Raw genomic sequence first — 22,113 nt, 5'->3', positions numbered from 1 at the left:
CGCACCCGCCAGCCAATCAGCGTGTAGAGCAGGCACGTCCCCGCCCCCAGCCCTGCTCCCCGCGGCGGGGTCTCGTGACCGGGCGCGGGGCAGCGGTCAAGGTCTGGCTGCCAGCGCCTCCCTCGCTGCGGACACGGGCTGCCGCGTCCCCCTCGGGGCGATCCCACGGCGGAATGAAGTGGGCGCTGATGATCCGCGAAACCCTCACCGTGCAAGCCCACGCAGACCCTGGTGAGGCCTACGACCAGCTCCGAAAGCTGTTCACTATGGCTCTTTTTTTTTTTTTTAATATATTTTTTACAGAGAGGAAGGGAGAGGAATAGAGAGTTAGAAACATCCATGAGAGAGAAACATCGATCAGCTGCACACCCCCTACTGGGGATGTGCCCACAACCAAGGTACATGCCCTTGACGGGAATCGAACCTGGGACCCTTCAGTCCACAGGCCGACGCTCTATCCACTGAGCCAAACCGGTTAGGTCTCACTATGGCTCTTGGGTGGCTTTTCTGAGGCCATTGAATTTTTAAATGGGTCAGGGAAAGGGTGATGACTTTCTGTTGGTAGATGGCAAGGCCTTGTAATAATAAGTGAATAAAAGAAGATAATTTAGTAGCCACTAAATCACACTCAGGGACAATACCTCCTTATGAGGCCAGCCTCCGAGGCCTGGGAAAGCAGTGAGGGAGGCACTGAGCAGATACCCGGCAGTGTGCCGGCATTGTCTCCATGAATCCTCACCCACAGGGACCACATAATGTAGGCATCATTTTGCACACTCTATAGACAAGGACGCTAATGCACAACTGCAGAGTGGCCTGCCCACAGTCACTCAGCGAGGTACTTGGGATTCCGGGTCGTGGCTCTAGTCCTGACTGGGGTGCTGCTTGAGGAGCAGGACGAGACTGTTTCTACCCTCAGGCCTCTCCTGGCAGCCTCCCCGGGTGGACAGCAGGCTTGGAGGACCCAGGTCAGGCTCTAGAGGAGAGGGAGAATGGGATGCCACCTCCCAGCTCAAACTTTCTCAGCAGTGGGGGAGGGTAGTGGGAACTTTGTCCCTCACCCCATTTGGCCCCTCAGAAGGGTGGTAGGGTCAGTGCCCTTGTCTCCTGCCCTCCTCTTCTTCCCCCCGGAGCAACCTTTAACCTTCCACCGACCGTGGGCAAGGCTGCCTGCTCTTGCGCATTCTCACCAGAGTTGTCTGAGCCACAGAGAGGCGTCCGGCTGATTATGGAGTGCGGAGGCCCCCTGGCCAAATCGTGTTGGTTGCTGCTGCTGCTGCTGCTGCCGCCACCGCCATCTCATAACCACCAGGGACAGGCTCTGAGACAGATCACTCCCACCCAGGTGCAGGAACAGGACAGGGTAATCAGCCCATGTGTTTAAAGGAGCCGCCCTCTTTCTATCTTTCCTCCTCTGGCCCTGTAACACTGCCTCTCCTTTGTCTGTCTCTGGTATGCCCTTATTCCAGCTTGTTTATTTTCTTTCTCTGATAGGGGATCCAGGACCCTCCTGCTGTGCACCTCAGCAATGGCCCAGGACAAGAGCCTGTCTCTATCATGATCTTTAACCTCACCAAGATCACAAAGTATGGGGTTGACCTAGTCTTGACCTAGTCCCCTCACCTACCATCTCCATCAGCTCTTCTCTTTTCCCTGTCTCATTGTCCTTCTCTCTCCCTTACCTCCTCACCTCCCCAAACCCCACAAAGACCTTCAAAGATATACCCCATACACAGTCCTTCCTTCTGTGTCCTTCCAGAGCCTCCTCCTCCTTTGAGTTTCGAACCTGGGATCCAGAGGGAGTGCTTTTTTATGGTGATACCAACCCAAAGGATGACTGGTTTGTGCTGGGACTTCGAGATGGCAGGCCTGAGATCCAACTGCACAACCCCTGGGCCCAGCTTACCGTGGGCGCTGGCCCCCGGCTGGATGATGGGAAATGGCACCAGGTAAGCCAGATCTGGTCCTGAGGAGAAGGGTGTCTTGAGCTGATCTGAGTAAGGGAAACAGAATCAAGTCATTGGGCATCCCATTACCATTGTCATCTAGTTTAATCTGCACAAAACCCCAATTATTTCAAAGGGGAATTCTAAAGCTGAGTCAGTATATAAGTAACAAGTCCTAAGTGAGCCAAGGATGCTAGCAGACTCTTCAAGCGCATGTTCTTTCCACTGCACTTGGCTGACGCTGAAGAAATCAGTGGAGACGGGTCTCAGGGGTTTCCGATTTTGCTTCTCCCCTCCTTTCTGCAGGTAGAAGTGAAGATCCTTGGGGACTCAGTGGTGCTGGAGGTGGATAAGGAAAAGGTGCTGCACCTGAGACAGGTCGCCGGGCCTCTGGCCAAAAAGCCCCAGCCCGTCATGAGGATTGCACTTGGGGGACTGCTGTTCCCCGCCTCCAACCTCCGGCTGCCGGTAACTGCATCACAGGGGTAGGAACCATGACCCAAGCCGGTAAAGCACTGCTGACTGGGTGGCCATGGGGATTCAAGTCCCCCCTTTTGAGAAGAGGGGGTGGGATGAGAGTTGCCTGGGGGAGGCCAAAGGCTTGTGTATCGGAGGGGAATGAACTGAGCGTGGGGAGGCTGGGACCCGGCTCAGGTGTCCTGATTCTGACGTCCAGTGTCTTCCCTTCCCACCACGGGCTCCAGCTCGTACCTGCCCTGGATGCCTGCCTGCGCAGGGATAGCTGGCTGGACCCACAGGCCCAGATTTCAGTGTCTGCCCCCACTAGCCTCCGAAACTGTACTGTAGAGTCCCAACCTGGGATATTCTTCCCTCCAGGAACTCATGCAGAGTTCAGTCTCCAAGGTAAAGGCTGTTTTCCCCCCTCCCTGGCCATCTCTGTATTTGCCTTCCTCCATCTCCTTCCACCGCTATCCCCCTTCCTCCATGAATCCCTAGCCTTGAGGCCTCAGGAGGATCGTTTCTCCCCCCAGATATTCCTCAGCCTCACGTAGAGCCCTGGGCCTTCTCTGTGGACCTGGGACTCCAGCTGGCAGCGGGCTCTGGCCACCTCCTTGCCCTGGGGACCCCAGAAAACCCTTCTTGGCTCAGCCTCCAACTCCAAGATCAAGTAAGAAGGGGCACTGCCTGTGGGTAGCACCTGGTAGTAGTGGAGGGAAGGGGACGTCAAAATGTCAATATTAAGAAGGCTTAAGGGAGCCAGGGACACACCTTAAGGTTGGGGACACCAAGCAGACAGCTTTTATTTATTTTAAAAATAAATGTTATTGATTGATTTTTTTTAGAGAGAAATATTGATTTGTTGTTCCACTTATGCATGGATTCATTGGTTGTTTCCTTTCATTTATTATTGACTTTTTTTAGAGAGAGAGAGAGGAAGGGGTGGAGAGAGAGAGATAGAAAGAGAAACATCGATTTGTTTGTGCATTCACTGGTTGATTCTTGCACTGACCGGGTATTGAACCCACAACCTTGGTGGTGCCCTGACCAACTGAGCACCCAGCCAGGGCCACAAACAGCTTTTATTTAGATTGTATTATTTACTTGGGGTGGGTGTGGCTTTATGGAAGGTCAAGCCGGGAGAATTGAGGCTGGATTTGGGAGGAGGGAATGGCCAGGAGATAGGAAGTGTGGCTAAGAGGCAGAATGAAGGCAGTTAGGAGGTGGGGCCACAGGAGTAGCTGTGGCTCATTCTCTCCTCCCTCACGTCTGTCCCTGTCCCACACACTCTGCAGAAGGTGGTGCTGTCTTATGGGTCCGGGCCAGGCCTGGATCTGCCCCTGGTCTTGGGACTCCCTCTTCAGCTGAAGCTGAATGTGTCCAAAGTGCTCTTGAGCCAGGGGCCAAAGAAGATCCTCGCTCTGCCTCTGCCTCCGGGGGGCCTTGACTCCCTCCTCAGCCTCTGGGCCCACCCCCAGGGGCGTCTCTTCCTGGGGACTTTGCCAGGTAAGAGAGAGTGCTGTTCAAGTTCCTCACACCATTGGAAACAGCTAAAGGGGGGAGAAGATAAGAAAGGGGCTCCTTGTTAGGGGAAAGAAACATTTTCACAAGATGAGAGAGGACAGAGGGCAGTGGGAGGAAGTGCTTTAAAAAACTTAGTTTGGGGAAAAGAAGAAGAGTGGGGAGGAGCTTCAGTATCCGAACCCCCCTAATGCCCCCTCCGTGCCACCTCCCTCTAGGAGAGGCCTCTTCTGCCTCCTTTTGCTTGGACGGCCTTTGGGCACAAGACCAGAGGCTAGACATGGATCGGGCCCTGAGCAGAAGCCAGGACATCTGGACTCACAGCTGTCCCCAGAGCCCAGGCAATGCCACTAACACCACCCATTAAATCCCCACCTAAGAACTCCCTTTGAATGTCACTCATTTATTTATTCAACAAATATTTATTGTACAGCCGCAATGTACCAGTCATGTTGTATTGATGAGTACAAACAACCCTGGTTTCTGCCCTCTTGGTGCTCATGGTCCCCTGGGGAAGGCATGTATTCATCGAAGACTAACCAATAAGTGGATAATTAGAAACTCTGATAATGCCATAAAGGAGCAGTCGGGGAGTTAAGAAAGCTTGTAGACCAGGAGCCTTAACCCAGACCGGGGGTGAAAGAAGCTTCTTGAGGAAGCAGTGACTTCTCAGGCTGAGGTCCCAGCAACAGCACCCGCGGACACACACACCAGCTAGAGATCACTTCCTGGGAACCAGGAACCCACCTCCTTCTCCAGCAGATATCTACTCCCTTCCCTTTGTTTTTATTTTTAAGGTGAAATTTATTTTAATTATTATTTTAAAATATATTTGTATTGATTTCAGAGAGGAAGGAAGAGGGAGATTAACAACATCAATGACGAGAGAGAATCATCCATCGGCTGCCTCCTGCATGCCCCTCACTGGGGGATCAAGCCTGCAACCCGGGCATGTGCCCTTGACCGAATCGAACCCGGGACCCTTCAGTCGACAAGCTGACGCTCTATCCACTGAGCCAAACCGGCTAGGGCTACTCCCTTCCCTTTGGGACTTTAGCTGCCCCTCTCTAAGGATGGTCCTAAGAGGTTGGTCCGGCAGGAGGAAAGGGAAGAGATTGAATTCTGTTGTCCTTTAGACTGGCCATTGCTGTTCAAGGAAGGAGCAGCAGGGGGCATGAGAGGGTCATAGAGAGATGGGGGCAGGGATTTGGGGAAAAGGGGTGGAGGCCACAGGGAGAAAGAAAGAGAGAGGAGAGCACTGGGAGGAGGCCGCCTCTCTCTCTCCTAGTCTTGGTCACTTGCATTCTATTCTATTAAGCAAGAACTGGCTTATGCTGGTCATAGCTGGGAAAAACGGACAGATTCAGGAGCATCTCTGCCCCGCAGCGGTTCTCCACCTTCTGGCCCTTTAAATACCGTTCCTCATGTTGGGACCCAACCATAACATTATTTCCGTTGCTACTTCATAACTGTAATGTGGCTACTGTTACGAATCGTCATGTAAATATCTGATACGCAGGATGGTCTTAGGCGACCCCTGTGAAAGGGTCGTTCGACCGCCAAAGGGGTCGCAACCCACAGGTTGAGAACCGCTGCTAAGGCATGATGTTAAAGAATATGATGACTCAGCCCTCAGCCCCCAGATATTTGGAGAATCCTGGTGCCTCAGCACCTCCCAGGTGCACCCTCCTGCTTCAAGCCTCTGCTCCCTGGGAAACCCTCATGCCCATGCCCCCAGCACCTAGCTCCATCTCCCAGTCTTTAGCCCTCTTGGAAATCCTTGTGTCCTAGCCCAAAGCTCCCAACTCCCTAGGGAGCCCTGGGACTGCAACCCTGGGTCCCAATCTCTCAGTCCTCCTCCCTCTCAAGAACTGTTAACCCCCAAAAGGGCTTCTGTCATGAGTGGCACACGTAGGGCAGCTTGATTGCTTTATGTGTGGAATCGACATCAAGAGATTTTGGAAGCATAATTTTTGGGGAGCTGGGCGGCTGGTAATCATTGGTCCTGGTGCCCATTAAAAAAAAAAAAAGAATTGTTAACCCATTCCCCATTTCCAGACCCCACAGTATCCTAGCCTCCTTGCTTAATAAGGATTTTCCTCCCAGTAATGCAGGCTACAGGGTGAGTTACTTGCTGGTCCTGCTGGCCCCTTCTGCGGGGATCAGCTAAGACCTCTCTATGTGAGTCCAGGGTAAGGAGGCTCCAGGAGCGTCTGTAGGGTAGAAGACACATATCCTAGGCCCCTCCTGGGACCCTCCCAATCTCGAGTTTGCAGGGTCTTACAGCTACCTTCACCCACTCACGGTGTGGTTTTGTAGGCGAGGCCTCAGCTTGGACAGGGAATCCAGATTCAACTCTGGCTGGTTCCTGTGCAATGTTCAGGGTCAGCCTGGGTCACTTGAATATGTCTATTAAACTGATATTTATTGAGCAGCTGCAGACACTGAGGATGCATTGATGACAAGGAGAGACACAATCTGCTCTTATGAAGCTCACGAAATAGGGCAGGGGTGGCCAGACAGCCCATCAACAAGAGAAATAAATAAGATGATTTCAGATAGTGGTTAGCTCTATAAAAGGAATAAAATAAAATAATGTAATAGATGGTAGGGGAGAGGCAGCATTAGCTGGGTGGTCAGGGAAGCCCTCTCTGAGGCAATGTCACTTGAGCAAAGACCTGAATAATGAAAAGAAGCCGGTCCCCGTGCCTCCGGTGTGAGCCAGTTAACAGAGAGGGTAAAGGGCCTGGCACACCTGAGTCCCCGTCAACGGGGTGGTTCTGAGTGGCAGCTTGCTGACCTTGTGTCATGAGGCTGGCTTTTCTCTCGTCCCTCCACCCGACCTGTTCAGGACACCATGCCCCCAACCTCTTTCTGCAGCCTGCCCTAGATTCCAAGATTCCTGATTACCATTCAGAGCTGTCTACACTCTTTCATTAAGACTGACTTTGCTGTGACACAGAGTCTGCCAGGCCCCCACCAAGGGCACCGACAATGCCTGCCCAGTGTCCCCTGCCTCTTGCGCACCCCGAACAATTTTTCCGGACTTTGGCAGCATACCCTACAGTCTCCAGGCCTGGTTTACCCACTCACTCCACCTTCCTTTCTGCCTCTCTTCTTTTCCCTCCCTCCCTTCCTCCTTCCCTCCTTCCCTCTGAACCTCCCTCCCTCTGTCCCTCATTCCTCCCTCCTTACCTCTCCTTTTGTTTCCTTCCACAAACATTTATTGGCTACTGACAATATGCCAAGTGCTGTGTTAGGTGGTCCACAGGGTCTCTAAATAAAAATGAATAAGACTTGGTCCTGGCCCTGGAGAACCAGGGTCTTGGAAGATAGATAGACATGTTAAATGCTTCAGTAGAGATCTCTATGACGTGCCAAGGAACCTGTTTGCAAGTTCTCTTAAAGATCATCAAAGAGCTAAGTTATGGGAGGTCCAAACTTGAACAAATTATTAAATATCTTTAAATTCCCGTCCCCCCCCATCTACAAAACAGGCAAGTTATCCTACTCATAGGCTTGCTGTGAGGATTTGATGACATCATGTAGGTCAAATGCCTAGCACAGTGCTTGGCATAAAGTGCTCAAGCCCTGGCCTGTGTTTCTAAGTGGTTAGAGCGTTGGCCCGAGCACTGAAGGGTCTCGGGTTCGATTCCCGGTCAAGGGCATGTACCTGGGTTGCAGGGTCAATCCCCGGCCCCCTCATCTGGGCATCTGTGGGAGACAACCAATAGATGCGTTTCTCTCAGAGAAATGCTTCTCTCTCCCTCCCTCCTTTCTACTCTCTCTAAAAAAAAAATAAAGTAGCCCTAATTGGTTTTGCTCAGTGGATAGAGTGTTGGCCTGTGGATCGAAGGGTCCTGGGTTTGATTCCAGTCAAGGGCATATGCCTGCCTGGGTTGCAGGGTCGATCATGCAGCAGGCAGCCAATCAATGATTCTCTCCCATCACTGAAATTTCTCTCTCCCTTCCTCTCTGAGATCAATAAAAAAATATTAAACAAACAAACAAAGGAGCCCAGCCAGCATGGCTCAGTGGTTGAATGTCAACCTATGAATCAGGAGGTCAGTGTTCGATTCCCAGTTAGGGCACATGCCGGATTTCAGGCTTGAGCCCCAGTGTGGGGCGTGCAAGAGGCAGCTGATCAGTGATTCTCTCTCATTATTGATGTTTCTATCTCTCTATACCTCTCCCTTCTCTGAGATCAATAAAAATATATAAACATGAATTAAGTAAACAAAACAATGGGGGGAAAAAATCCTCGGGTGAGGATTAACAACAACAAAAAAGTGTTCACTATATGGGAGATGTTGCTCTTGTTGATATTGGCCTTGTGCATATTTCTTTAAAAAATATTTTTATTGATTTTTAGAGAGAAGAATAAAAAGAGAAATGTTGATGTGAGAGTGAGACACTGGTAGGTTGCCTCCTGCAGGTCCTCCACCAGGGATCCCACCAGCGACCCTTCAGTGCATGGGATGACACCCAACCAACTGAGCCATACTGGCCAGGGCCTTGTGCATATTTCTTGAAATACAAGTCTGAGCCTGCAGATTTATAAAAGATGAGGAACAGTGTGTGATGTGGCTGAACCAGGGTCAGTAGAGATAGAAGGGTAAACTGGGCATGTTCCATGGGCTTCATTGTGAGAGGCCTTGTAAGTCCTGATAGAGAATTGGAGCTTGATCTGTTCAGCGAGGGAACATCTGTTTTTCTTTGTATTTACTTATTTTCTAAACATAACAAAATTGGCCATCTTAACCATTTTTTAAAATATATTTATTGATTTCAGAGAGAAAGGAAGGGAGAGGGAGAGACAGATAGAAACATTCATAAGAGAGCTGCCTTCTGCACACCCCACACTAGAGATCAAGGCCTGTAACCCAGGCATGTGCCCTGACCAGGAATTAAGCCAATGACCTCTTGGTGCGTGGATCCATGCTGAGCTGCTGAGCTACACCAGCTGGGCCGTGTTAACCATTGTTAACGGGACAATTCAGTGGCATTAAGTATATTTACAGTTTTGTGCAGCCATTACCACCACCCATCTCCAGAACTCTTTTTCCCCCCTTTAAATTATAAGAGAAAGTTTACTTAGAAAGTTACAAGGCGGTTGAAGTGAGCCAGCAGGGCTGCATAGGCTCCGAAAAGAAGTTACAGAGGCAGAAGGGCCCTTGGAGCTTAGGAGAGGGAAGGGCAAAGGTAACACACGTTGGGGGCGGGGCGGGGGGGGCGTGGAGGAAGGAAAGGCAGGCATGGGCTTGCTCTGGAGCGGGAGAGCGTGCCCACCTCCAGAACCCTTTATTTCAAAAATTTGAAACTCTGTCCCCATTAAATAACACTCCCCACTTCCCCTCTCCCCATATCTATGCTTCAGAACTCTCTTCTTTCCTTATTCTTGTTTCTGCAAAGACCCATGTTGTTGGAACCCTGACAGCTGAGTCCCTGGGATTGTGTGGGTCTGGGGGGTGGGGGTGGGGGTAGAATGATCAAGGGCATAGACTTCCTAACTGGCTCTGGACATGGGAGAGGGGGTACGGGCGCTCCTATTGCCTTTTCGGAGATGCGGGAGGGAGGGCAGTGTTCCAGGAAGAGCTTCGAGATCTAGAATGACTCTTTGCCCTGCCAGCCCTTTCTCAGCTTTTCTCTCCTGTGAACAGCAATGGAGCGTTTGGTAGCGTGCACCCTCCTCCCCATCCCCCACCCTTCTCATGGTGGTCCCCACTTCCAGGAGAAGGAGGTATAGACAGAAGTAAAGGCTTCTCACCCTCACCCCAGGGCCCAGCTAAACGCACAGAGACATTCCTTCTTTCTTTTCCAAGCGATCCTGAGTTCAGGGCAGAGACAGCCAGCAGCCTGGAGGCCACAACCAGGCCTGCGTTAGCCAGACTATGTACACTGAGGGTAGGGTCCCGGCCTCATCTCTCCAGACTGAGGCTGTCCCTTTTTCATGCTCCTTGCCCGGCGAAGGAACGGAGAAGTAGTTTTCCTGAGGTTTCTTGTAGAAGAAGCCATTCCATGTTTAAGCTCATTCAGCAGCCAGACATTATATTCGGTAGCTCTGTGGAGACTTAGATTTAGAGGATATATGCAAAGTCTAAGACAAAGGCCTGCCTTCAAAGAGCTTACAGTCTGGTTAAGAAGATAAAATACACACAAGAGTTTTCAGCCCAACTGCTCAAAACAAAACCTAAGCATTAGCCTTGGTTTCTCTTTCTGTCATCCCCACTGTTCATGTCACTGCATTTTCAAAGTAGATCCTGAACCCAGCCTCTTCTCTCCATCTGCAACCCTGCTGACCTGGTCCAAGCCATCCATACTCTTCCCCCTGGACTGCTGCAAAGCCTTCCTAACTGGTATCCTTGCACCTCATGGTGATTTTCATTAAATTTAGTCATGTCACTCCCCTGCTTAAAACACTAGAATTGCTTCTATGTTGGTTGGATTAAAATCCAAACTACTCCCTTTGGCCTACAAGGACCTGTATGATTTGGTTCCTGCCTACCACTCGGGTCTCTTGTGGGTCTCACACTCTCTCTCTCTCTCTCTCTCTCTCTCTCTCTCTCTCTCTCTCTCTCTCTATATATATATATATATATATATATATATATATATACATATATATATATATATATGTAATTTCAGAGAGAGGAAAGGAGAGGGAGAGAGAGAGATTGAAACATCAATGATGAGAGAATCATTGATCGGCTGCCTCCTGTACGCCCCCCCCACTGGGGATTGAGCTCACAACCCAGGCATGAGCCCTTGACTGGAATCGAACCCAGGACCTTTTAGTCCGTAGGCCAACACTCTATCCACTGAGCCAAACCAGCCAGGGCTCTCATGGTATTTTTATTTGCTATTTAATGCTGTTCAATTACCGCTTTAAAAAATATATTTATTGATTTTAGAGAGGGAGGTAGGGAGAGGGAGAGAGAGAAACACTGATGTGCGAGAGAAACATCAATCGGTTGGCACAGGATGATGCTCAACAAACTGGGCTACACGGCCTGGGCATCTCTCTCTCTAAAATCAATGAGCCGAAACCGGTTTGGCTCAGTGGATAGAGCGTCGGCCTGCGGACTGAAAGGTCCCAGGTTCGATTTCGGTCAAGGGCATGTACCTGGGTTGCGGGCACATCCCCCGTAGGAGATGTGCAGGAAGCGGCTGATCGATGTTTCTCTCTCATGGATGTTTCTAACTCTCCATCCCTCTCCCTTCCTCTCTGTAAAAAATCAATAAAAAATATATTTTTTAAAAAAAGAAAAAAATAAAATAAAATCAATCAATGAGCCCTAACCGGTTCGGCTCAGTGGATAGAGTGTCGGCTTGCGGACTGAAGGGTCCCAGGTTCGATTCCGGTCAAGGGCATGTACCTGGGTTGCGGGCACATCCCCAGTAGGGGGTGTGCAGGAGGCAGCTGATCGATGTTTCTCTCTCATGGATGTTTCTAACTCTCTATCCCTCTCCCTTCCTTTCTGTAAAAAATCAATAAAATATATTTAAAATAAAATGAAATCCATCAATGAATAAAAATTAAAGAAGAAGTGCTAGCTAAGTCAGGGAGGAGCATGATTGAGAAAGAGCGTATCATGTCTTGTGCATCCATCTCTCCTAGAACATTGCCTTCTTACTGTTTTCAAAGAAAGTTCTGCTCGAAAGGAAAGTTTGGCCCTTCAGCTCTCAGCCTTTCCACGTATTCAGGTGTAGACATAACACACTTCCCTGTCCTCACTTCGAGTCTTCCTGAACTCCCATGCATGGTGGCTACATCCGGGTTCTGTGCTCATGGAGCATCACGATGGCATATTGTGCATACTGTCCCTGCTCACACTCATGCTCCATTGTTCCATTGGACTTCCCTTACAGATGAAAAATTCAAAGACAAAATTATGAAGAATTGCCCCGCCAGTTGCTCAGTGATTAGAGTGTCGGTCCTCAGACCCAAGGGTAGTGGGTTCAATTTCTGGTCAAGGGAATGTACCTGGGTTGTGGGTTCCCCAGCCCAGTAGGGGCGTGTGTGGGAGGCACCCAATTGATGTGTCTCTCTCATGTCAATGTTTCTCTCTCCCCCTCCTCCCTCCCTTCCACTCTCTCTAGAAATCAATGGGGGGGAAAAAGTCCTCAGGTAAGGATTAAAAAAAAATTATGCAGAATTTAAAGATGGTGAGAGCAGAGCCTAAACTAAGCACAAAGCCACTCTGAGCACGGGCTTTGTTTGAGCAGATCCCAAGTCCATGAAGCTGACCCCTAGACTGGAGGGACAGAGTGTGAGGGGAAGATGAGACCTGGTGAGGACTAGAGCCAAGGATTTAGAATGAGAATTGAGAGGAAAAACCTCTCTGGCCGAAACCGGTTTGGCTCAATGGATAGAGCGTCGGCTTGCAGACTGAAGGGTCCTGGGTTCGATTCTGGTCAAGGGCATGTACCTGGGTTGCGGGTACCTCCCCAGTGGGAGATGTGCAGGAGGCGGCTGATCGATGTTTCTAATTCTCTATCTCTCTCCCTTCCTCTCTGTAAAAAATCAATAAAATATATTAAAAAAATAATAATAATAAAAAAAAGAAAAAAAAAAGAAAAACCTCTCCAAAGAAAACTGACCAGATTCAAAGAGAGATAAAAAGATAATTATTCTTTTTAATAAAAATCAATATATTTTTATTGATTTCAGAGAGGAAGGGAGAGGGAGAGAACTTCAACCTTACCTCTCCAGGGCTACATTGCACAAGGTCTCGAATAGGTGCCCAGTAAATGTTTGTTGACTCAAGTGGGCAAATGATGAGGGGAGTTAAGACATGGGTGTCGTGGGGGTCAATGGTAGCCACCATGCATGGGAGTTCTGGGAGACTCAGAGTGAGGACAAGGTAAGTGTGTCCTTACACAAAAAGGAGACATATGTAATACTTTAAACAATTAAAAAAAAAAAAAAGGCATGAGGGTGGGAGGAGGCAGAACACCTAAGCGGACCAGCAGACCTGGCTCCAGGGCTGGGTTCTCAGGGCAGTGCTGGGGCTGGGATGTGGTGTGCGAGGGATTCAGTAACAGGTGTGGGGGGAGCCCCGAAGCCCGGAGACTTGGGGATAAACAGGTGGTGGGAGGAGGGGCTGTGGGACTGGAAAAGGAGGCATTGGGGGGCGGGGGGGCGGGACACACACCTGGTAGCAGCTCCCACTGAGGACTTTCCCCCTGTGGTGGCCTCTCATCTCCATGTGCCCCGTTCCAGCTCCCATCCTGCTGGTCTAGCGCCTGACTAGTCTCCTTTATCTCCTTTTCTTGCTTTCTGGCTCTTTCTCTAGTCCTTCCACATTCTGCCTTGTGTTTCTCCTGCGTCTTGGTCTTTTTTTAACGCCCTGCCTGGGCCCCCCATCTCTGCATGTGTTTGCTTCCCTGCCAGCCTCTGTGTCTCTCCGGGGTTCTCTCTCCGCATCCTGCCCAGACATGGCCTCTACCCTCCTACCCACTCGGATCCAGTTCAGCACCTGGGGGGGCTGTAAGGGCGAGACCTCCGGGCCCCGAAGAGGCTGCAGGGGGCGGGCCCGACAGCTCCATGTTGGCATATGCATGAGGTGCCCGGGCCAGCGGCGAGGAGGCGGGGTTTCTGGGGGAGGGAAGGGGCGGGCAGCCCCAAAGCTGCTGACTATAAAGACTGCGCTCGGCGCCCTCCGGCTCGCACTGCTGAGGAGCGGAGCCTGGGGCCGGGGTCTCCTCTCCCGGGCTGACCCCCCAACTGCGCGTCTGCACCACACCCGGCGGCTGATCCCCGCTGGCGCGGCGGTCTCTGCTCGGCGGAAGACTCTCCGGTGGTCACCCAAACCCGCGCCACAGGCTCTTTGAATCTCGGATTTCGGGGCGGCCCCCTCCCCCACTTCTCTCTCTGCTTCTTTGCACCCCGATTTGTACTGCGTTTCGCTCCGGTTTGGCTGCCGTCTATTTTTGCATCCCTTTTCCTTTGGCTTCTAGGAGGTGGGGTGAAGCGGCACTCGTACCCCTTCCCCTTTTCATCCTCCCCTGCTCTGACAACTCCCCCTTTTTATCGCAGTTGGGGGGCCTAGGATCTGTGCATCCCACGCCGCGTTGCCAGCAACCCGCAGCGCGTGGCCGTGCACCCCGGAATTCGCAGCAGCTGCAGAGCTGAAGGGGGTCTCCCTCGCTCCGGCTGCCTTTGCTCCCGGAGCATTCCGGTAGGTGGGAGGGGGGCTACAGCGCACCGCACCCCAGCTTCTCCGTAGCCCCCCGCCCCGCGCGGTCCTCGTCCCCCGCCGCCAAGATGGTCATCCAGAAAGAGAAGAAGAGCTGCGGGCAGGTGGTTGAGGAGTGGAAGGAGTTCGTGTGGAACCCGCGGACGCACCAGTTCATGGGCCGCACCGGGACCAGCTGGGGTACGCGGGGCAGCCGCGCCAGGGGCGGGGGGTGGGGGGGTGGGGGGTCAGCTTGGTGATGCCCCAGGGGCACGAGGTCCCGTTGGCGTCACCCCAGCTCCTTTCCCGTCCCCGGCGTCCGACCCCCCTGCGGTGCTCTGGGCTGGGAGGGGACCAAATCGCTGGTCTAATCTCCTTGGCCGGCGCTGCGGAGGCGGAGAAAGTAGGTCACGGCCGCCTGCCCGCCCCCCGTGGAGCCCCCTCGCGCGGGGGGTCGCGGGCTCTGCGCGCGTGTCCGCACCGCGGCGCTCGCACTCGCTCTCGGGGGCTGGCCGGCCCCGCACGGGGGCCCTCCTTCCCCAGAAGACGCCCCTTCCCTCCCCATGGCTCCCCACCGGCTAGCCAAACACGTCTATTTTTAGTTCGCGCCCACCCCTGGACCCTGGGAACAGGCGTGAGAGGGCGGGTCTTGGAGAGGTGGGGATGTGCGCGGGAAGGAGGGGGATCCTTCACAGCGGAAGTTGTCTGTGGCCCACTGTGGGGCACTCGGAGCCATCTGTGGCTGCTCTGTGGGTGGGGGGCTGCTGGGGAGGAGGGTCACTGAGAATTTTGAGGCTGGATGCTTGTCTCAGATGTCGCAGGTGCAGGGAGAGTTGGTCTGGTGGTGAGATGTGTACATCATTTGGCCTAGTGTGGCTTGGGGTTGGGGTGGCAGGACTCAGGGGGTGTGGAGGGACTGTGTCTGGTTGAGGGTCCGGTGCTGGGCATGGGTGCAGGTGAGGGGTGAGATTCTTCCAAAAGGGACAGTCAAACTGGGGAATCAGAGCACCGGGTACAGGGTGTGACCCAACTGACACTTCATCTACACTGGCCGAAGGACGTCCCCAGCAGCCCATCCACCTGGGGCCCCTGAGGTAGGTCCAACGCAGTCCTTGCCCGGAGGGACCTCAAGTCCAGTCCTTGGGATTGGAGAGGTCCTTGAGTACTTGGGAGAATCTGAGGAAGCTTCCTGGGGGAAGTGTCTTTTGCAACCTGTGGGGTCGCGACCATCGGAAAACACATATAGCCTATCAGATGTTTACATGACGATTCATAACAGTAGCAACATTACAGTTATGAAGTAGCAACGAAAATAATTTTATGGTTGGGGGTCACCACAACATGAGGAACTGTGTTAAAGGGTCGCGGCATTAAGAAGGTTGAGAACCACTGGGTCAGTAGGGGCTCCCAGTGGTGGGAACAGCAGGTACCCATACTCAGCTGAGCAGCGACATAGAGCCACCTCATACCCACCAAAGACCTGCTCTCAGCTGGGAAGGCGGTGGGAGATTCGCCTGAGTGTTTCGTGTGTGAGTTGGGGGTGGGGTGACTGTTGACAGTTCTGGACATCTGTCTCTGAGAGATGTTGTAGTTAGGAAGGAGCTGTGTTCAGATTTGGCTTCTGTGGGGCGCCAGGAGAGAGAGAGGGAAGATGTTGCTATCTGAGTGTGAGGGTCGACACTTTGAGGATGGGATGAGAATTTTGGTTGTGAGCCGGTAGCCAGTGCCAGCTGCAGAAGTTGTGTGCTGTACAACTCTAAGCGCGAGTACCGATACAGCAGTAACAGATGTGCTTTTTCGGGGCCATGAATGGTTGAGAAGTTGGGAATGTAATTTGAAGCAAAATCGCTGTGGCCTATACTTGGGGTTGTCTCAGCAACGAGAGTTCAGGTCTCTTGCGGCCTCCACAAGGTCAGGCCTCGCTGTGCCCCAGGACCAGGAGGGGGCTGGGAGTCATGGCTGGACGCCAGGCACAACTGCCTGCTTCCCGCTTGTCTCATCTCACTCCCCCGGGGCAGGCTCTGAGATGTCCCCGAGCCTGTGACCCGTCCCAGAGCAGAGCCTCTGAGTGGGAAAGGGGTGTGTGGGATAGGTGAGGTCGTGGCAGGATAGCCTGCTGACCCCGTTTCCTCCTCCCTAGCCTTTATCCTCCTCTTCTACTTCGTCTTCTATGGCTTCCTCACAGCCATGTTCACCCTCACCATGTGGGTGATGCTGCAGACTGTCTCTGACCATACCCCCAAGTACCAGGACCGACTGGCCACGCCAGGTGAGTGATGAGACTCTACTTCCAGCCACTCTAACTGCTCTTTTGCCCCTCAGCCTCCCAGAGGAACTCCAAGGCTGAGAAGAACTCAGAATTCCCAGAGGTGTGGTTCTGGTGACCCAATCACCATGTGCTGGGAAGTTCTAGAAGTCCGCTTTCCTTTCCCATTTCCCACAGCTGAGAGCTATGTGACCCGGGGATCTCTTCCTCCCATGAAGAGGATCTTAGATCTTCATCCCATCCCTCACCCTGGCGTTCCCTATATCTGTCTTCTGCCCTCTGTGTGTGGTCCCACATCGTATATACAGCCCGCCCTCCTGCCCTTGTCTGGCTATAGGCTTGATGATTCGCCCCAAGACTGAGAACCTTGATGTCGTCGTCAATGTCAGTGACACTGAAAGCTGGGACCAGCATGTTCAGAAGCTCAACAAGTTCTTGGAGCGTGAGTGTGGGGCTGGAGATGTGGTTGTGCAGGACCTTGGGCAGGGGGTTGGGGACCCTAGAAGTGGAACATCAGGCCCATGCTCTCTCTCCCCCACCTCCTTAGCTTACAACGACTCCATCCAAGCCCAAAAGAATGACGTCTGCCGCCCTGGGCGCTATTACGAACAGCCAGATAACGGAGTCCTCAACTACCCGAAACGTGCCTGCCAGTTCAACCGGACCCAGCTGGGTGACTGCTCTGGCATCGGGGACCCCACCCACTATGGTTATAGCACTGGGCAGCCCTGTGTCTTCATTAAGATGAACCGGGTAACCATGACCTTGGTCCCTAGGGAGAATGGAGGAGGGAATTGGGGCCACCATCTACTGACAGTTGCTTCCTGATGGGCATTAGAGAGATTTTTGGATGTTTGAGTCGCTGAGAGAACAAGAAAGATGGGGCCATTGGAGGCTGAGGTCCGTGACTGGAAGTTGTGTCTTTTTTTTTTTTTAATATATTTTATTGATTTTTTACAGAGAGGAAGGGAGAGAGATAGTCGGAAACATCGATGAGAGAGAAACATCGATCAGCTGCCCCCTGCACATCTCCTACTGGGGATATGCCCGCAACCCAGGTACATGCCCTTGACCGGAATCGAACCTGGGACCTTTCAGTCCGCAGGCCGACGCTCTATCCACTGAGCCAAACCGGTTTCAGCTGGAAGTTGTGTCTTTGACAACTTCTTTTTCTAACTCTCACCACTCTCCTCACTCCAGGTCATCAACTTCTATGCAGGAGCAAACCAGAGCATGAATGTTACCTGTGCGGGGAAGGTGAGCTCTTTGGACCTTGTCCACCTGCCCACCTGTTTGTATATCATGGTTTCCATGTAATTCACTCATCTCTTCCAATCTTCTTTGCTCCCAGAGGCCCCATCACTATAGGGATAAGGGGGTAAGAGAGGGCTCCAAGATGGATCAAACTCCAAGGGGATCCTATTCCTCTTGCTTCTCTCTAGGGTGCAGAAGCCAGCTCTTATGTGGATAGACACCCCCTTTCCTGACTCTACCCAAGCCCTGGCCTCTGGCTTCTCTCTTAACCTTCCACCTTCTTCTCTATTCCCTGATAACCACGTCTTCTGCTCTCCCTCCCATAGCTCACCTGCCCTTCAGTTCTTTTTAGGGATCTGGTAGCTGCTGATCCGTTAGCACCATCTGCTACCACTAAGGTGTGCTTGGAGCCCCACTGTCTCCACCTCTGTCCTGTCTAGAAACTTCCTGCCATCTCTTCCCTCAACCCCTCTCCTTGCTTTCTACTGAGCCAAACTCCTCATTTATCAGTTCTCTCTTGGCTCTGCTCTAGAAACCGATTCCTGAGGGTGGGGTAAGAACTTGAGGTGGGAGTGGAGTAGGAGGTTTCCGTATCGTTAGCGCTCTTTTTTTTTTTTTTAAATGTATTTTATTGATTTTTATACAGAGAGGAAGGGAGAGGGATAGAGAGTTAGAAACATCGATGAGAGAGAAACATCGATCAGCTGCCTCCTGCACACCCCCTACTGGGGATGTGCCCGCAATCAAGGTTCATGCCCTTGACCGGAATCAAACCTGGGATCCTTCAGTCCTCAAGCCGACCCTCTATCCACTGAGCCAAACCGGTTAGGGCTCGTTAGCGCTCTTTAGGACTTCCCAACCTATTGAGAGAGATGGGATACCTCCTCCTGCTCACACTCAGGACACACACAGACTCACAGCTCAAGGGAAACAGATTTGAGACAGAATAATCCCGGGTGAAAAAAACAAAGGGAAGTCTAGTGAGCTTCCGGGTTCCTTCCATCCCTAACAAGCTCTCCCTTCTACCCTCCTGTGCCCCCACAGCGAGATGAAGATGCCGAGAATCTGGGTAGCTTTGTCATGTTCCCTGCCAATGGCAACATCGACCTCATGTACTTCCCCTACTATGGCAAAAAGTTCCACGTAAGTTCTACGGGAGGCCCTGGGGCGGTGGCTCCTCAAGGGGAGCAAACTCCTTGAGGAGGAGGCCAAGTTGCCCTGGGCCTGGTCCCTCACTCTCCTCCTTTGATCCAGGTGAACTACACCCAGCCCCTCGTGGCCGTGAAGTTCCTGAATGTGACCCCCAACGTGGAGGTGAACGTGGAATGCCGAATCAACGCCGTCAACATCGCCACAGACGACGAGCGAGACAAGTTTGCGGGCCGAGTGGCCTTCAAACTCCGCATCAACAAAACCTGAGACACCGCCCCCCTTCCTCCTGTCCCCCCCCCTTTCCTGTGGATGCTTCTGGAATGTCCCTTTTCCTTTACCTCTGAACCCAGCCTGATTGATGTCCGTTGTGATTTCCCCACTTTCACACATTTTCCACCATCTTCTCCCAACCCCACTCAGTCAAAGATAGAAAGGTGGGATCCCAAGATGGTCATGTTCTGGTTCTGGTTTAGCTGTGAGTGGGGTGTCCCCACAGTATCCGCCTATCCCCTGAGAGATACAGAAAATGCCTCCCCATCTTCACGCGCACATACACGCAATCGCATGTCACCCCTTAGCTTCCAGACAGGAATGGGGCACTCCACTCTCCCAGTCCTGATGCAGCCGCTGCCACCTTCCCCTATGTCCCACACTCCCCTCCTATACACTTTTGCTGTCTTGGTGGCTTTTAATTTATCTGGTTTCTCTGGTAGGTCTTTCTCCACCTCCTCTCCATCCCCCATTCTCTTTTCAGGACGGTTGGCTCTGTAGTCTTTTCCCTGTTTCCTGGTACATCCCCCTTATCCTCCTAAGGTGACAGTGTGAGCTGGGAGTGAGGGTTTGGAAGTCTGTATTGGTCTCTCTTCCTGGTACTATCGCACAAATAGGCACCGCTCAGAGGGGCAGGGTTGACCTAGGCTGAATATCCACTTTGTTTTTTGCAGATGGCTCCCTTACCCCTGTCGGCTTTCCCAGAATATCCTTCAAGTTCCACTTCCCAAGAGCCCTGGGGGAGGGGCGGCCGTTTTGGATCTGTCCCCAGTGGCCACCTTGGGAACGTCAGCAGCTCTGGGACTATTCCACCAGCTTCCCTGGGCCCAGATCTGCCCCCAGCCGTCCTCTTGCTGGTTCCTCTTAGCAATTTATCAACTAATCACTAACGCCTACCCTTTCCTCTGCATTTTAGCCTGAAACTTGCAAATACCCCCTCCATTTAGGCCCTGAATTGCCTGGCTCTGTCTCCTTCAGATCTCTTTGCAGTTTCAAACAACCCCCTAGTGCCCATAGAATTGTAAAAGAGGGACCTTCTGTATTCTTGCTTTACAGAGGCCTTTTACTGTGTCCTCCAGTGCCATTTGTTCACTTCCTCACCTCTCTAATCTCCCCCCACCCCCTTTTTTTTTTTTGATGCTGCAGCCTCCACACCCCACCCACAGATGGACCCTCCCCTTTTTTCTCTTGCTGGATCTGTTTCTTCACTTTGGGTCCCCATGTTTTCCTGCACTTCCTCACCCCAGTGGTCTCTCTCTGCAGTTATTTAATGCCTGTGTCAGATCTACTGTAAAAAGAGAATTAAGTACAATAAAATGAGAGCAATTATATATATAAATATATATCATACATGGAGGCCTGTGTGCGGGTGGTTTCCTTTCTGAGCTTTTGTTAGAGCCCTGGGAAGAGGGTGGAGGCGGGTTTGGTTGATCCGAGGGATACCCAGGCCTGGGGCCTGCTCTTCAGATATGACCCCTGCTGTGCAGTGTCTCAGCATCTACCTCCTAGAGCACTCCTTCGCCTATACCAGTGATGGCGAACCTAAGACACGCGTGTCAGAGGTGACACGCAAACTCATTTTTTTTTGGTTGATTTTTCATTGTTAAATGCCATTTAAATATATAAAATAAATATCAAAAATATAAGTCTTTGTTTCACTATGGTTGCAAAGATCAAAAAATTTCTGTATGTGACACGGCACCAGGGTTAAGTTAGGGTTTTTCAAAATGCTGACACGCCGAGCTCAAAAGGTTCGCCATCACTGACCTATACTATCTTGAAATCACGTAATACCAGAGACAGGAAGCCTATGTCCCTTTTGTACAACCATACTTAAGAAGTGCCTACTATGTGCATTTTAGGCACCGCGAGGACATTTATGAAAGAGGCAAAGTTCCTGCCCCCAAGGAGCTCCCCAGTTTAACGGGAGAGGTGAGGAGCACACAAACTCACACCAGGTAGACCTAAACGTGCCTCAAGGAAGGGGAGAGAGCTGGTGAGGATAAAATTCAGAGTGGCCAACCACTCTCTGTTGGGGGCTGCGAATGGAAGGTTTTTTAAAGGACGGGGCAGTTTGGGGTGAGAATAGCATCAGCAAATGTCTGGAAAGATGAGAAAAATGGACTAGAAGAGACAGATCTCAACACAGTATGAGCCATATGAGCTTAATTTTGTGTAAAAAGAAAAGAATGCACAAGCATAGAAAAAGGGATGGGTGGGTCTACACAATGTTTATTGCAATATATGGGATGGGTTTATAGCTAATTTTTTTCTTGGGTCTTATTTGCTTTTGTTTGAGATCCGTTGGTGTTAGTATTTGCCTTGAAAAATCGCTTTATTACACATGCATGCATTTATGCAATTTTATCCTGAATGCGTAGTAGAAACAACACGGATCAGTGGGTTTTGGTTATTGTTATTTCAAAATTGGATAATATTATGCACTTTGGTGCATCTCACTTTCTTCACTCAATAAATTTGTTACTATTTCACCTGGTAGGGCTCTAATCATTTTTAAATGGTGGCATATGTTTTTCTATTGGTTCATTCTTCTCTTAATTTATTAAAGCTTCTTTTATTTATTTATTTTTTTAAATTGTTTTATTGCTTAAAGTATTACAAAGAGTATTACATATGTCTCCTTTTTCCCCCGCCTTTAACAATCCCCCGGCCTCCCCTACCCCCCAGTGTCTTATGTCCATTGGTTATGCTTATATGCAATATTAAAGCTTCTTGACAGGAGCAGAATTAACTGTTTTCCACGTTGTAAAATTCCCCCCAACTGACAGTTTGCCTCTTGAGTTTGTGCCTGCTAAGGCTTGAGTTTTTAGGCACATGTGATCTAAAAGGTAGAGATTTTTTTTTTTTTTACCTTCTTGAGTGTCCTAAAACAATTGTTAGTGGGCATCCCTGTTTAGTTCTTGATTCTAATTGACATTATCTTAGTGTTTAACCACTAGGATACTTCCTGTTATTCCATTACTGCTTTTTAAAGAATGGCTGCTGAAATTTAATCAAATTCCTTTCAGCATCTGTTGATATGATCATATTTTCTTCATTAATTTGT

At 51.1% G+C, this 22,113-nt stretch overlaps 2 protein-coding genes across 9 annotated transcripts; both read left to right on the top strand.

Moving 5' to 3' along the window:
* The first annotated feature begins 16 nt into the window (after positions 1-16).
* On the top strand, positions 17-5,937 carry SHBG (sex hormone binding globulin). 8 transcript variants are annotated; one of them, XM_081109648.1, is made up of 9 exons: positions 17-231; positions 1,194-1,345; positions 1,495-1,586; positions 1,760-1,949; positions 2,253-2,414; positions 2,651-2,810; positions 2,939-3,075; positions 3,701-3,911; positions 4,145-5,937. In XM_081109648.1, the coding sequence occupies exons 1-9, from the start codon at positions 174-176 to the stop codon at positions 4,291-4,293; spliced, it is 1,311 nt and encodes a 436-aa protein (XP_080965774.1). In that variant the 5' UTR covers positions 17-173; the 3' UTR covers positions 4,294-5,937. The 8 variants fall into 8 exon arrangements, with proteins under 8 accessions (XP_080965774.1, XP_080965779.1, XP_080965773.1 ...); XM_081109647.1 differs by having other exon boundaries at positions 72-231; positions 1,194-1,363; XM_081109650.1 differs by having other exon boundaries at positions 77-231; positions 1,211-1,363.
* Positions 5,938-13,595: 7,658 nt separating this feature from the next.
* ATP1B2 (ATPase Na+/K+ transporting subunit beta 2) lies at positions 13,596-20,402 on the top strand. The gene is made up of 7 exons (XM_081109646.1): positions 13,596-14,305; positions 16,245-16,373; positions 16,708-16,812; positions 16,918-17,123; positions 17,571-17,627; positions 18,669-18,767; positions 18,879-20,402. Exons 1-7 carry the CDS (start codon positions 14,194-14,196, stop codon positions 19,041-19,043), a joined length of 873 nt encoding a protein of 290 aa, XP_080965772.1. The 5' UTR covers positions 13,596-14,193; the 3' UTR covers positions 19,044-20,402.
* The last annotated feature ends 1,711 nt before the right edge of the window (positions 20,403-22,113 follow it).

This window comes from Myotis nattereri, assembly GCF_964212035.1.
Source record: "Myotis nattereri genome assembly, chromosome: 16".
Lineage (NCBI taxonomy): Eukaryota > Metazoa > Chordata > Mammalia > Chiroptera > Vespertilionidae > Myotis > Myotis nattereri.
This window is presented reverse-complemented; position numbering and strand designations above follow the sequence as displayed.

Coding starts and splice junctions, on each gene's coding strand:
- SHBG (XM_081109647.1), top strand. CDS start 174: ATGAAGTGGGCGCTGATGATCCGCGAAACCCTCACCGTGCAAGCCCAC. Junction 1,364..1,494: donor AGGTGCAGGAACAGGACAGG/GTAATCAGCCCA, acceptor TTTCTCTGATAG/GGGATCCAGGACCCTCCTGC. Junction 1,587..1,759: donor AACCTCACCAAGATCACAAA/GTATGGGGTTGA, acceptor GTGTCCTTCCAG/AGCCTCCTCCTCCTTTGAGT.
- ATP1B2 (XM_081109646.1), top strand. CDS start 14,194: ATGGTCATCCAGAAAGAGAAGAAGAGCTGCGGGCAGGTGGTTGAGGAG. Junction 14,306..16,244: donor CCGCACCGGGACCAGCTGGG/GTACGCGGGGCA, acceptor CCTCCTCCCTAG/CCTTTATCCTCCTCTTCTAC. Junction 16,813..16,917: donor GCTCAACAAGTTCTTGGAGC/GTGAGTGTGGGG, acceptor CCACCTCCTTAG/CTTACAACGACTCCATCCAA.